Genomic DNA, 12062 nt, shown 5'->3' on the forward strand with positions numbered 1-12062 from the left:
TCAATCCCCAGGGGTTCTCATTCAAGCAATACCCAAATATAGTGGTAGGAATATGGGAGATTGGATTAAACCAGCTGGGTGCCTAATGGACAGAACTTCCCCACCTGCATGCAAGCAATTCCAACAAAAGAATTTACACAAATAGAGAAAGAGAAGAGAAGGATAAAGGAGTTATGTGTCACTGGGTAGTGCTCCATAAAGCAAACCATGCCAATTCCTTGTCCTTGCTGAAGTATAGTGATGGCAGCCCAAATCTTCCATACTGGGCTGGTTGCTGGCAGTCAGTAGCTGAGCTAGTCATTAGTCATAGAATCACAGAATCATTAAGGCTGGAAAAGACCTTTAAGATCTTCAAGTCCAACCATCAACCCAGTCTCCTCTTCTGGTTTCATCCCCCTTGTAGTTTCTAACAATAATGAGCATTGCTGTTGGTGATCTGCTCCTCACAGGTCACAGGTAACCACATGTCCAAGCTGCTGTTCCCCACAAGGCACAGATGGAGGGGGCTGCTGTCGGCCATGGGCTGTGCCTCCTGCAGACTGTGTAATTCTGTCTTGCTGTCTGCCCCTGAGCTTACTGACCTGCCTCAGCTTAGGTGGATTAGATCCCTTGTTCTCACTCCCCCACTTTAATAGGTGGATACCACCTCAGACATCTGTCTCTGGGAAGTCCCTGAAGGCTGGGACCTTCTGTGTCAGGTCACTGAGTTTTCAGGAAGGGCTCTGAAGATTTGAGTACTAATTCCTTAAGTCACTCCTGCACCTTATAAGAATTACTACTCGATTCACTCCCTGCTGCATCATCTCACCTCTTTTCTTCTTCTGCATTCCAAGTAATTCTGGTTTTCTGCAATTTTTGAGATCACAAGTTCCTTGTGCTCCACTGGATGCTTTTTTTTTTAACCTTAACTCTCTGCCAGACAATGGTTCAGATACCCAGTAAGACTGCTGAGTATCATAGTTACAAAAATGTGTGTATGTTTAGGCTGAAAGTATCAATTCAGAAGTTTCATGTCACTAAACTCCAAATCCGATGCATAAACCAAATGCTAACTCACTGGGAAGCTTCATTCAAAAGATGAGGCAGCAGCACATGTCAGTCCCTGAGGCAGAGGAGATTTTTTGCTATGTTGCACCTGAGAATTAACAGTCTCTGAAGACACAAACTGGCACAACAGAGCTGAACAAACGCCAGGAATAATGGTCCTCAAGCCGTGGCACTTTGCAGAGAGGTTGGGTCCTCAGTACCACTTGAGACGTTACAGAGCAGCAGCCTCTGACCTCAGCTGGAGAGCAACAATGTGGTTGAATTATTGGGAAATGTGCATGTTTGCTCTAGAAGTGTGGCAGCAGAAAAAATCTTATTTCCTGATCTATTTCATATCCCAAATGATGTTAGACAAGCCTACGAGTTTCAGCTACACCCACCCTTCAGCTGTCTGTCCTCATTTTTGCTATGCTCTGCTGTAGATGGTGAGAAAGGATTGCTCAGATCCTATGGAACTGAGTCACTTGCCCAGCTCTGCTGATGGAGGTACACTCTGGAGACCAGCACCTATCCCGTCAGTGTGTCTTTGCTGATGTGTGTGGAATCATCTACATTTAGCAAAGGATCAGGAGGATTTCCTTCACATTTTAGTATTCTCCACCACAGAATTTCATCTCTGTTTTACCTAGAGGATGTTTTTGCCTGCCTAAGGCCAACTCAGGTCACCACCTTGTCACCATGATGATGTAACCAGGTTTACACTGGCTGAAGAGTTTCTGTTCAAGTTGGCTGCAGCCCATTAAGAAATACTTTCCTTGTGTTTCCAAAACAAACTCACCCTTTGGTCATCTTCAAACTGATAAAATAGAATCTGCTCATCTGCCACATCCAGCACCTTCAACAATTCTGCCAGTGTTGGCCATGCCAAATCATGAGCCTCAGTTCCTAGGCATACCTGCTGACATCAGTGCGGGATGAAGCAAAGTTGTAACCACCTTTGGATTCCTGGAAAAATCTCAGCTGTGTTGTGCTGGCCAGGCAGAGAGAATGAGCAACTCCAGAATTCCCAGACTTGTGGAGGTGAAAGAGCCATAAGAGAAGGAAACTCCCTATAAACACCCTGGAATCATCTCCTAAGGACTCTTGGGATTATGCTTGGTACCTCTTCAGTGATTTGGGCCTTCATTTAATGTTCAGCTTTCTGGTAAGGGCAGCAGTAATCAAGGACCACCTCCTGATTAAACAGTGACAATTACTGAGAAAGGGTAACTGTTAAGTGCAGGATCAAGTCCACAGTTGCCAAATATTTCACCTGCTTTCCTCCTCCCCTATTCATCAAAAGCTGCAACTTCACATTGTACCACCCAACACTGAGTGCTCCCTGCAGCTTTTGCTAATATTGTATCTTTAATTTCATATTTTTGTGGACAGATGATTTGACAGTGGCTAGATTTCCACATAGGCAATAAAAACCCCCCCAGATTATCTTAGTCCTGAGACAGCAGCTCCAGTTCTATAATCTAGTCACTTGATGCTTTCTCACGCAGTAACTGCCACTGTGAAAGCCTGATAAACTGCTTAATGTTATCGTGCTTTGATTTTATGGGGAGCAATCTTGGATTAGTCTTTTCTTCAGTGCTGCAATCCACATTACATAAACTTGTGCTTACATAAACTTTATTTAATAAATTTCCCTTTTGCTTTTCTCTCTCTCTCTCGCTGTGAAAGCCCATGAACATTTTCTTGTCACCCTTTAAGTGAATGTTCTCATTGCAAAAGATGACACACGTGACAGCCACTTCCCCACAGAGGAGCAAGCACAGGGAGGCATTATGGGCAGGAGGGGAAAAGGATCTTGCTCCTACATACCATGGATATTCCACATGAGCATACTTTGCCCTGAACTCCATGAACCTAAACTGGTGCTTACCCCCTTAGTAACACCAGTGCAAACCCAGGGGCACTTCTGCAAGCACTGTTCCCAAACAACACCATGGTAATACTTCAGGCTTTGGCAGTGAGGAAATGAGGGACAATGCTGCGTGTTCAAGGATATCTTTATTATGCAAGTTTACCGTTATCTCTAACACCATCCTATTAAAGATCAAGATGGAAACTTGAGCTTGTAAGCTTGTAACAACTTGCTTTTCCACCACTGGTACAAGGACCTGGTCTGCACTGCAAGAGGCAGAGTTAAAAAACACCGCTCAGTATAAAAAAAAAAAAGTTAATGTTTCCAAGGGTCAAATAAATAATTTACAGTGATATGAAACAAAACAAAAAATCCAACAGAGATTTGAGACTGTTGTTGAGAATGTGCAGTCCTATACAGCAAATGTGAAACCCTCCCATCATCAGACAGGCACTGCAACATCACTGTCAACAACTACATTTTACTGCTGGGCTGTGTGGAGGGACTGCTGCTGTCCGAGGGCTTGGAGGAGCAGTCTCTGAGGGCTTCCACAGAACTGGTGATATCCAGGCTCTCAGAAGAAGCAGATCTACACTCCTGTGTAGAACTGATGATGTCCAAAGTTTTGGAGGAACGGGCACTGTAGCCTTTTGTACTGGCATCTCTTACAACTACCTCCTGCTCAGATGTAAATGTTAATGGGACAAAGCCCTCGCTGTCTGCTGTGAGAACAATCCAAGAGGAACCTGTGAAGACACATAAATGTCTCTTGGTAAGTTTTCCTATAATTATAGAATGTAGAATCATAGAATGTTAAGGGGTTGGAATGGACCTTAAAGATCATCTAGTCACAACCTTCCCATCAGCAGGGACACCTCCCACCAGAGCAGGTTGCTCAAGGCTTTATCCAACCTGGCTCTGAACACTGCCAGGGTTGGGGCATCCACGACCTCCCTGGGCAACCTGTGCCAGTGTCTTACCACCCTCACAGTAAAAAGATTCTTCCTAAGATCTAATCTAAATCCTGTCTTTTGATTTATACCCATTACTTTTTATCCTATCACTGCAGTTCCTAACGAAGAGTCCCTCTCCAGCATCCCTGTAGGCCCCTTCAGATACTGTTGCTATGAGGTCTCCACACAATCTTCTCTTCTCCAGTCTGAACAGCCCAAACTTTCTCAGTCTGTCTTTGTAGGGGAGGTGCTCCAGACCTCTTAACTTGTGCCCTCCTCTGGATTTGCTCCAACAGTTCCACGTCCTTCTTATGCTGGGGACACCAGAACTGTATGCAGTACTCCAGTTGGGCTCTCACAAGAGTAGAGTAGAGGAGGAGAATCACCTCCTTTGACCTGCTGGCCATGCTGTTCATCATTGGCATTATTTTTTTACAATTAGAAATCGTTTACTGGATCCAAAACACTGACTTCTACCAGGTCATATAAACCAGAAAATTTTCATACTTGTACCCATTAAGCTGATGACGCAATAAAACAGAGCTTGGGGGGTGAGGGAATTCAGAGAAACATTTCCAGCTGTTTCTAAACTTACATTACATAACTTCATGTCACAAGTAAGGTCACAAGTAGATTGTAGCTTAAAAGCAACAACCCTTTAATCTTTTGGCTTAATATCTCATTTAGACCAAACTTGAAAATCAATACAAGTCAGGAATTTCAAAATATTATCCCTACTTTGCCTATTCATATTTCAAACAAACATATTCCGACAACTACTTAAGGAACCTGCACAATGGTAAAAACAGCAGCTTCAAGGCTTTGGGATGGCTGCTCAGTGATCTGCAAGCATGGCAGGCAGCAGACACAGTGGGAAAGTAGCTGGAATATGGGATAAGGAATCCTTGTAGTGAGAAATCATGTCCCAGAAGTGTGTTTTCTACCTTTGCCAAGGGTAAGGCACTCAGAATTGACAGATACACAGACCCACCAGATGGGCCTGGCATGAACTGATAAGAGCAGAGGAGACCACAGCAGTAAGGGGTAGTTTTTTTCACTGCAAAAACTGATGTGAAATGCACTGCTAAAACATACAGAGCTGCTTCTGTGTTCAGAAAAACTGCAGGATTTCTTAAAGGAGACCAGATGCTGGAGCTACAGATTAAAATATAGAAAACTGCATTCCCAAATCACTGGTCAACTCTAACCTCCTTGTTATTCAGACTTCTCTCTTTAGAGTAGCTGAAAACATAAATACAACAGTGGCTGACAGTAACTTCCCTGTAGAACTAGTTACTTGATTAGGAGGTATCAATATGAAAAAGTTTGCACCTTCTTTTTTATAATGTAAATATTCTTCTCAGAATCAGATCAGAGAAGAATCTCTAAGTTCTAAAACAAATGAGCAAACTTTTATTAATAATCTTTCATTATTTATTCCTTGGATTTTTCCACAGATGGAATATGCATATTGCTATTGCATACTGAGAATGTCACATAAAATCATGGAATGGTTTGGGTTGGAAGGACCTTAAAGATCATCTTGCTGCAACCTCTGCCATGGGCAAGGACACATTCCCAGGTTGCTCCAAGCCCCATCCAGCCTGGCCTGGAACACTTCCAGAGATGGGGCAGCCACAGCTTCTCTGGGCAACACATGTTTAAAGTGTTTGTATTCTTGGATAATCACAACCTACCGTGTTGCATTTCTACAAGAGACAGGTTGAATATCTGCTGGATGACGTTTAGGCGCAGTTTACCACCACAAAGAAGAACAACCCGACTTTCATCGGACTCACTTCTGGAAAGCTGCTTCTGTAAGTGAAAATAAAGTCATTAGCTACTCTGATGTATATTTAAGTAGAGATGTCAAAATGGCATTAATCAAACCAGGATCACAGACCTGCCTTCAGCAACATCATTTACAGGAAGTCAAATGCTACATTCATCCAGACCCATTTGCAAGATTTAAAGTCTCAGCTCCCAAAGTGCTGATGTGTAAGCAAGAGCAGCAAGAAACGCTGCTCATCCAGCACGTCAGAACCACAGGAGAAGAAATCATGCACTGCTGCTGAAGAAATCACGAGCTTTATCCACAGCGCAATCCGCACTCTCATCCTTGTATCTGTGAGGGACATTTCCCTAGGGAGTTTGTAGAGCTGCAGGTTTCCCATCCTTGTCCCTCTCTGATCCACAGCTTAAGAGGTGAGAACACCTGCTCATGAATGCTGGAGCAAGGAACACACTCAGAAGGGCTTGTTTGTTTGACCATCACTCCCAAAGCCCTAAATCCAAAAACCCTCTTCAAAGAATATCCTCCTTGGGGCAGAGGAAAGTATTTTTAAAATCTACAAAAGATCAGTTTTTACCAAAACTACAAATAGTGTCTTTGTGTAGGGTCAAATTCACACAACCACATCACTTTCCAGGGAAGCCTTGATAACATCCCTGGGTCATGACAAAAAATTCTGACTCCTTTTCCTTGCTGTGGACAGATCCATACACCCACAGAGAGTGGAGGGCAGGGGGAGGGCAGAGATGACAGAACTGTAGAATATTGTGAGTCAGCAGGCACTCACAAGTCCCATCAAGTCCAACTCCTGGCCCCACACAGGACAGCCCCCAGAATCAAACCATGTGCCTGAGAGCCTTGTCCAAACATTTCTTGAACTCTGACAGGCCTAGTGCTGTGATCACATCCCTGGGGAGCCTATTCCAGTGCCCAATCACCCTCTGGTTTCCTAATACCCAACCTCAACCTCCCCTGACACAGCTTCAAGGCTCTTGCATTGAAGATTCTCACATGCTCTTTGCCTTCTGCACTGATAACCTCTGCCCTCTCATAAACCTGCTTATCTGGGACATTTTGGGTTTCCTCTTGTAAAACACAGCTAATCCCTTTGGGCAACAGAGAAATGATCAGGGCCCAGCACACGAGGTGAGGATCCCTGTTTACCTCTTAACCATTCTGAACCAAAAGTACTCTGACTGACGTTAAAACACAGCATTTCCAGACCTTCCAATTTCCCTTGGAATTCTAGTCAAACACTTTTCTTGCCACAGATCATCAGTGATCAAAATACATAGGTGAAATTGTGGCAGTGCTTTAATTTGTGAAGCTACAAGCAAGTGTAGCTAATCCAGCTCTTGGAATCACAGAATGGCTTGGGTTGGAAGGGACCTTAGAGCTCATCTAGTTCCAACCCCCTGGCACGGTCACCTTTCACTAGACCAGGTTGCTCAGGGCCCCATCCAACCTGGCCTTGAACACCAAGACAAGGTGATACACAGAACTCAGTTTCAAACCATATGTGAAAAGAGCTGAATATCAAAGTTTCACACTGATTTGTGCTGCCTCGAGTTAAAATAGGTTTCTAAAAACACCTCAGATAAACGAGACATAAGGTTTGCTGCAGGAAATGTTCACTTCTCAGAGTAATGCCCTACACATAACTAATATTTAAGACAGCTGAAAAAAAGAGGTTACTACAATTATTAAATGTTTACAACGGGAAGAAGTGAGGAGAGTGAGGGAATAGGATCTAGGATCTAAGAGTTCAGTGCTACAAAAGTTGATAACTTTTTGCAATAATAAAACATAAAATAAGAGCTTATTGAAAGTAAAATGGCAGTTTAAATTACTTTGAATATTGACTAAGGTTTATTAATCTGAATTCTAAGAGAGACCTAGTAGATCTGTGCCAGGTTTTGATAATCATGTAACTTACCCTTTCCAGCATGAGATTTACAAGAGCAAATCTTTCAGGCAAAGTGTTTTTCACATGAAATTTCATTTAAAATCCATTTTAAAGCTATGTTAATGGAATAATCTATTGTGTCCCTAAGGGTCCACTTCCTCCTCAGATGGTGCTCTCAATGCTCATCAGCAACATTTCAGTTTCAGAGCCAAAGCAATTTGCTTTTGTTTCAGTCTCCATTATTTTAGTTGCCCTCGCAGGAGAGCAAGAGATTGATACCAATTCCCACACGTGGAAATCTTCGCTAAACTAAATTTCTATACAGAAAGCTTCAGAAACTGCTTAGGAAAAACATTCCCTCTCTAGAACTCCATACAAGGCTTTAATTCCACACCTGAGCTGTCACACGTGGGTGCTCTGGAGTCCCAGCAGCCTCTGTGCAGAGGGAGCAGGCACAGTTGCCTGGGCCAGAGATGAGGGCCCTGGCCCAGGGCGAGGTGGGGTCAGGGAGCTGCACATTCCCGGATATCCCATTGCTTTAAAAACACTGGAAGCCTGCAGAGTACTGGGACTTGTAACAGCAGTCCCACTGCAGGAACAGGATGCAAATCTAATCCTCTTGACCATTACTTAGGCACTACAAAGTACATACAGCCATAAACAGATTTCATCATTAAGGCTTCCGATATCAAAATTACCTGGCAGGTGATGTTAATAATAGAGGGTTCCTGAGAAGATGGATACACCGGAAGGTTTCTCTTCCCAGATTTTAGCAGCTCAGTCAATTCACAGAGACGATGCTGCAATTCTGTGAAGTTACCAGAGAGTTTTTCTACATTTTTCAAGAAGTAATTTGCCTCCCTTTCACTGAACAGGTTATTCTTGTAGGAGTTTGGTATTTTGGAAGCTGCCTCTGGCTGCCTCTTGGGAGATGTTGGCTTGTTGGATGCAGCAGACAGTGCCACAGACCGATTCACTGGTTCAGCATCCAGAGTCTCGAGAACTGGAGGAAAATTCATGGACATCTTTTTATCTTTGAGGTCATTCACATTCAATACCAAGTTCTGTTCACAAACAGGACTCTTGATTTCTTCGATGAGTCTCCTTCGGCTCGTAGGGGACTGAAGGGCAGAGCGGTCTGGAATCAGGAGCCCACGGCTGAGAGGGTGAACCTCTCTGGAGGCATCATGAGGTATGCTGGAAAGGTTCAGGCTGGAGCTGCCATTAACTGACGCACATGCTGAAGGACCCATTTCAAATATTAGTTCCTTAATCATCAATCGGATCATGTATTTGTCTGATCTTGAAGAGGGAAGAAATGCAGGGTCACTGAATTTTTGTTTTCCAACCAGTATCAGTAACAATTTATTAGTCAAGAAGCACAAACCCTTTGGTTTCTCATTTTTCTCTAGCTGAATTTGCTGAATGTTGGGTAAATTGGAAGAAGTCAGCGAATAGACTAAAATAACATTACAAGTATTGGAAGCAACCGATACAGTTTGAGTTTTGGGGTCAAAAGCCATTATATCAGGAACCAGGATGCCTGGGATGCTAACCTTTTTGGTAGTGGTAACCTTTCTTTCAAAAGTCACCAAGATGAGGTGTGAAGAATCTTGGCCACTTCCTGTCAGGTAGTCCTTGGGCCTCAGGTGAAGGAGAGGGCTGGAATCAGCACCTGGCTTGCTAGAAAGTATGTGAGTTAGATCCACAGGAGACGTAACTGCAGACAAGGACTTCTCAGAGTCCAGTGACTTCTTGCCCCCATCCATGGAATACTCCTCCTCCCCACACAAACTGGACTGCGAGGGGAAGGACTCAGTCTCAACGCTCGCTGGAACTTCAAATGCAACACCAGCATTTAAGCCACAGATCTTGTCTAGAGGAAGCTCAGTGGCAACAGCAACTTGGAAATTCTGCGTAGCTTCCACGGCACAGATGTATCCTCCCACATCAAAGATTGGGCAGAAAGAACAAGCGTTCAGTGTTTTCTGAGCATCATCCCAAATGTAAGAATGAAGGGCACTGCCCACCCCAACAACCAAGCGGTTGCCTTCCTTGGTCCAACAGGCACAGTGGATGAGCCCAGTGCCTTTGATATCCGCGCTAATCCTGGAGCTGTTGAGGTGGACAGAGGGTAAGACGGAGGCGTCCCGGGTAGTCAGCACAGCTAAGACCTCCTTCTTGGGATGCCACACGCAGCCCTGGGGGAGCACAGGGAACGGCTCGCTGATGTCACAGATCTGGGAAACCAGGAGCTTGTTTCTGTCGGTGGCGTTAAAGCAGAGCTGCCAAATGGTGATGTGCTTCTTGTGCTGAACGGCGAGCAGGGCCGGGGCGTCGGGGGGACACGGGCCCCAGTACAGCCCGTGCACGTGTTCAAACTGACCCACCACGCTCGAGTCACCGAATTTGGGCTCTCCGTTATGAAGGTGTAAAGCAGTCAGTATCACCTGCTTCCCATCTGTCCAGGCAATCCCATGCACGGGGTGAATTGCTTGGTATAAGGCATTGAGGCCAGTTCGCAGCAGCTTTGCCTTTCCCAGCTCCATGATTTTTAATGTGAGACATCTAAACAAAACAGAATGAGAATAATAAATGATGGTAGAGGATAGAGGACAATACCTGTATGATTATTCAGCTTACAATCCTGCTAACGCTGGACTCTTCCTTCCAGGAAAGACAATAAACACGTAATGTCGATCTATGCTTAATGCCCAACCCTATAATTTTTTGTTTACGATGTTTCCTTTGCGAAATGCAATTTTAAGGGAAAGAAACTTTGCTGTTTAGATAGGCTTACTGTCAGCTGTCTGCTGCATTTTCACCACAAGACCAGTCCTTTCATTCTAGTTGACAAGTTGCTGTTCTCAGAATATTTTCTAATTACTTCACTCTTCACAATTCTCAAAATATCACCTCTCACTCTCAACTTCATGGATCATTTGAGATCAGATGAATAATCCCTTACAACTATAACCAAGCATTAATGTATTATCTCCCAATCTGATCCTGACTTAAGCGTGTGAGAAGGAAGCATTTGCATGCTAATTCCAGAAAGATCTCTAAAAAAGCAAATGCAATTCTGAAGAAAGTTGGGATCAAAGCAGATTTTTCTGATTAAATGAATGAGAAAAGATTTAAAAGAAGCCATATACAAGGCACCAACACTTTGGAAAAGTTCAGGATTTTACAGGTATTTCTAGTTCTTGAGCTGTGAGCAATCCCTACTCTGCGCATGAAAGCCAATTCAAAGGAATCCATAGGATTTGGCTCAGCTGCCAGGCCATGGCACAGAATGAGTTGCAACTTGAGCAGAAAACATGAAAAACAAGAACTGTTTAAGAAAGTCAAACTGGGAGGGTTTATCACAATGTACAGAGCCTGGCACCACTTAGTATTATCATTAACTACCTGTTAATGACCCTAAACTTGGAGGAAGGGGATTGCAAGACAGGATTTCAAAGACTAAAACTGCATAGGAAGTTATGTGATGATGACCAAGGTAACTTCTTCTCAAACTAGTAAAAGGTGCAAAATAATATACTTAGCAAAAAAACCCCAAATCCACCAACTTGGATACCTCTTCAGGAATAACTTCCTAGGTAGAGACACAGAAAAAAAAGGATCTGGCTTACAGTGGATCACAAGTTGAATATTTCAGTAATGTGAGAATGTTGCCAAACAGGACAGTATCATTCTGGAATGTTTTTAAGAGGGATGCCATAGACCAAGGAGAGAATGACCCCACATCCTCACTGCTAACAGCACCTCCACTGGAGTACTGCACCCAGTTCTGAGTCCAAGGATGATGGAAATGCTCAACAGAGCTCAGGGACCAAAGAAACATGAGAAGTGGATTATCTTGGTCTGGAGAAGATTTTGAGTGCAAACTTGCAAACACCCACCAGTCTGCTGACAGGAAAACACTGATCTATTGTTCCCCAGGTATACTCTGGGTACTGCGAGATAATAATCAGCTTAGATTCAACAAAGATTTAGGTCAGCTATTAAGGAAAAATTCTGACTATAGGTGATAGCTAAGCACCGGAGCAGGTTACCTCAGAGAGAGGGGGAAAGCACTCCACGAATTTCATCATCTGTAAGAGCCAATTAAGGAAATGTCTGTCAGGGATAAGTTTAAGTACACTGGCTCCTGTCTCACAATTAGAGCACTCGAGGTACTTCAAAAGCAACTTCACCACTACCTGCCTGGCCTCTCCTGCACACACCAGTACAACCAACCTCAACCCTGCTCAGCAGCCTCCACCTCCAGAAAAAAATACGCGTCTCTTGTCCACTGTGCTCCGAACCCTGCACTGCAGGGCAATACTCACAGACCGCAGGGAGATCCACGACACGCCCCACAGACACGCCCAGATGCTAAGCCTCCTGGGCCATCTGGAGAGTTTCCCGCGACACAAGGGCCGTTTTACACCATCCCGGCAGACCTGGAAAAGCGAAAAAAACAGCAGGAGATGCACCGGCCACCACCCCGCGGTGCCCCGTGCTGAG

General features: G+C 44.2%; 1 protein-coding gene across 1 annotated transcript; it reads right to left on the minus strand.

Moving 5' to 3' along the window:
* Nucleotides 1-3373: 3373 nt before the first annotated feature.
* On the minus strand, nucleotides 3374-10099 carry LOC103798311 (chromosome unknown open reading frame, human C2orf44). The gene is made up of 3 exons (XM_009070563.1): nucleotides 8249-10099; nucleotides 5550-5667; nucleotides 3374-3645 (listed from the first exon to the last, which is right to left on the minus strand). The coding sequence occupies exons 1-3, from the start codon at nucleotides 10097-10099 to the stop codon at nucleotides 3374-3376; spliced, it is 2241 nt and encodes a 746-aa protein (XP_009068811.1).
* Between the last annotated feature and the right edge of the window lie 1963 nt (nucleotides 10100-12062).

Source organism: Acanthisitta chloris, unplaced genomic scaffold (genome assembly GCF_000695815.1).
Source record: "Acanthisitta chloris isolate BGI_N310 unplaced genomic scaffold, ASM69581v1 scaffold16862, whole genome shotgun sequence".
Lineage (NCBI taxonomy): Eukaryota > Metazoa > Chordata > Aves > Passeriformes > Acanthisittidae > Acanthisitta > Acanthisitta chloris.

Bases quoted from the DNA above. Each gene is read 5' to 3' on its own strand.
- LOC103798311 (XM_009070563.1), bottom strand. From the start codon at position 10,099: ATGGAGCTGGGAAAGGCAAAGCTGCTGCGAACTGGCCTCAATGCCTTA. The intron at 5,668-8,248 runs GTAATTTTGATA...TTTCACTTACAG, and splicing joins TTATTAACATCACCTGCCAG to AAGCAGCTTTCCAGAAGTGA. The intron at 3,646-5,549 runs GTAGGTTGTGAT...GTGTCTTCACAG, and splicing joins TCTTGTAGAAATGCAACACG to GTTCCTCTTGGATTGTTCTC.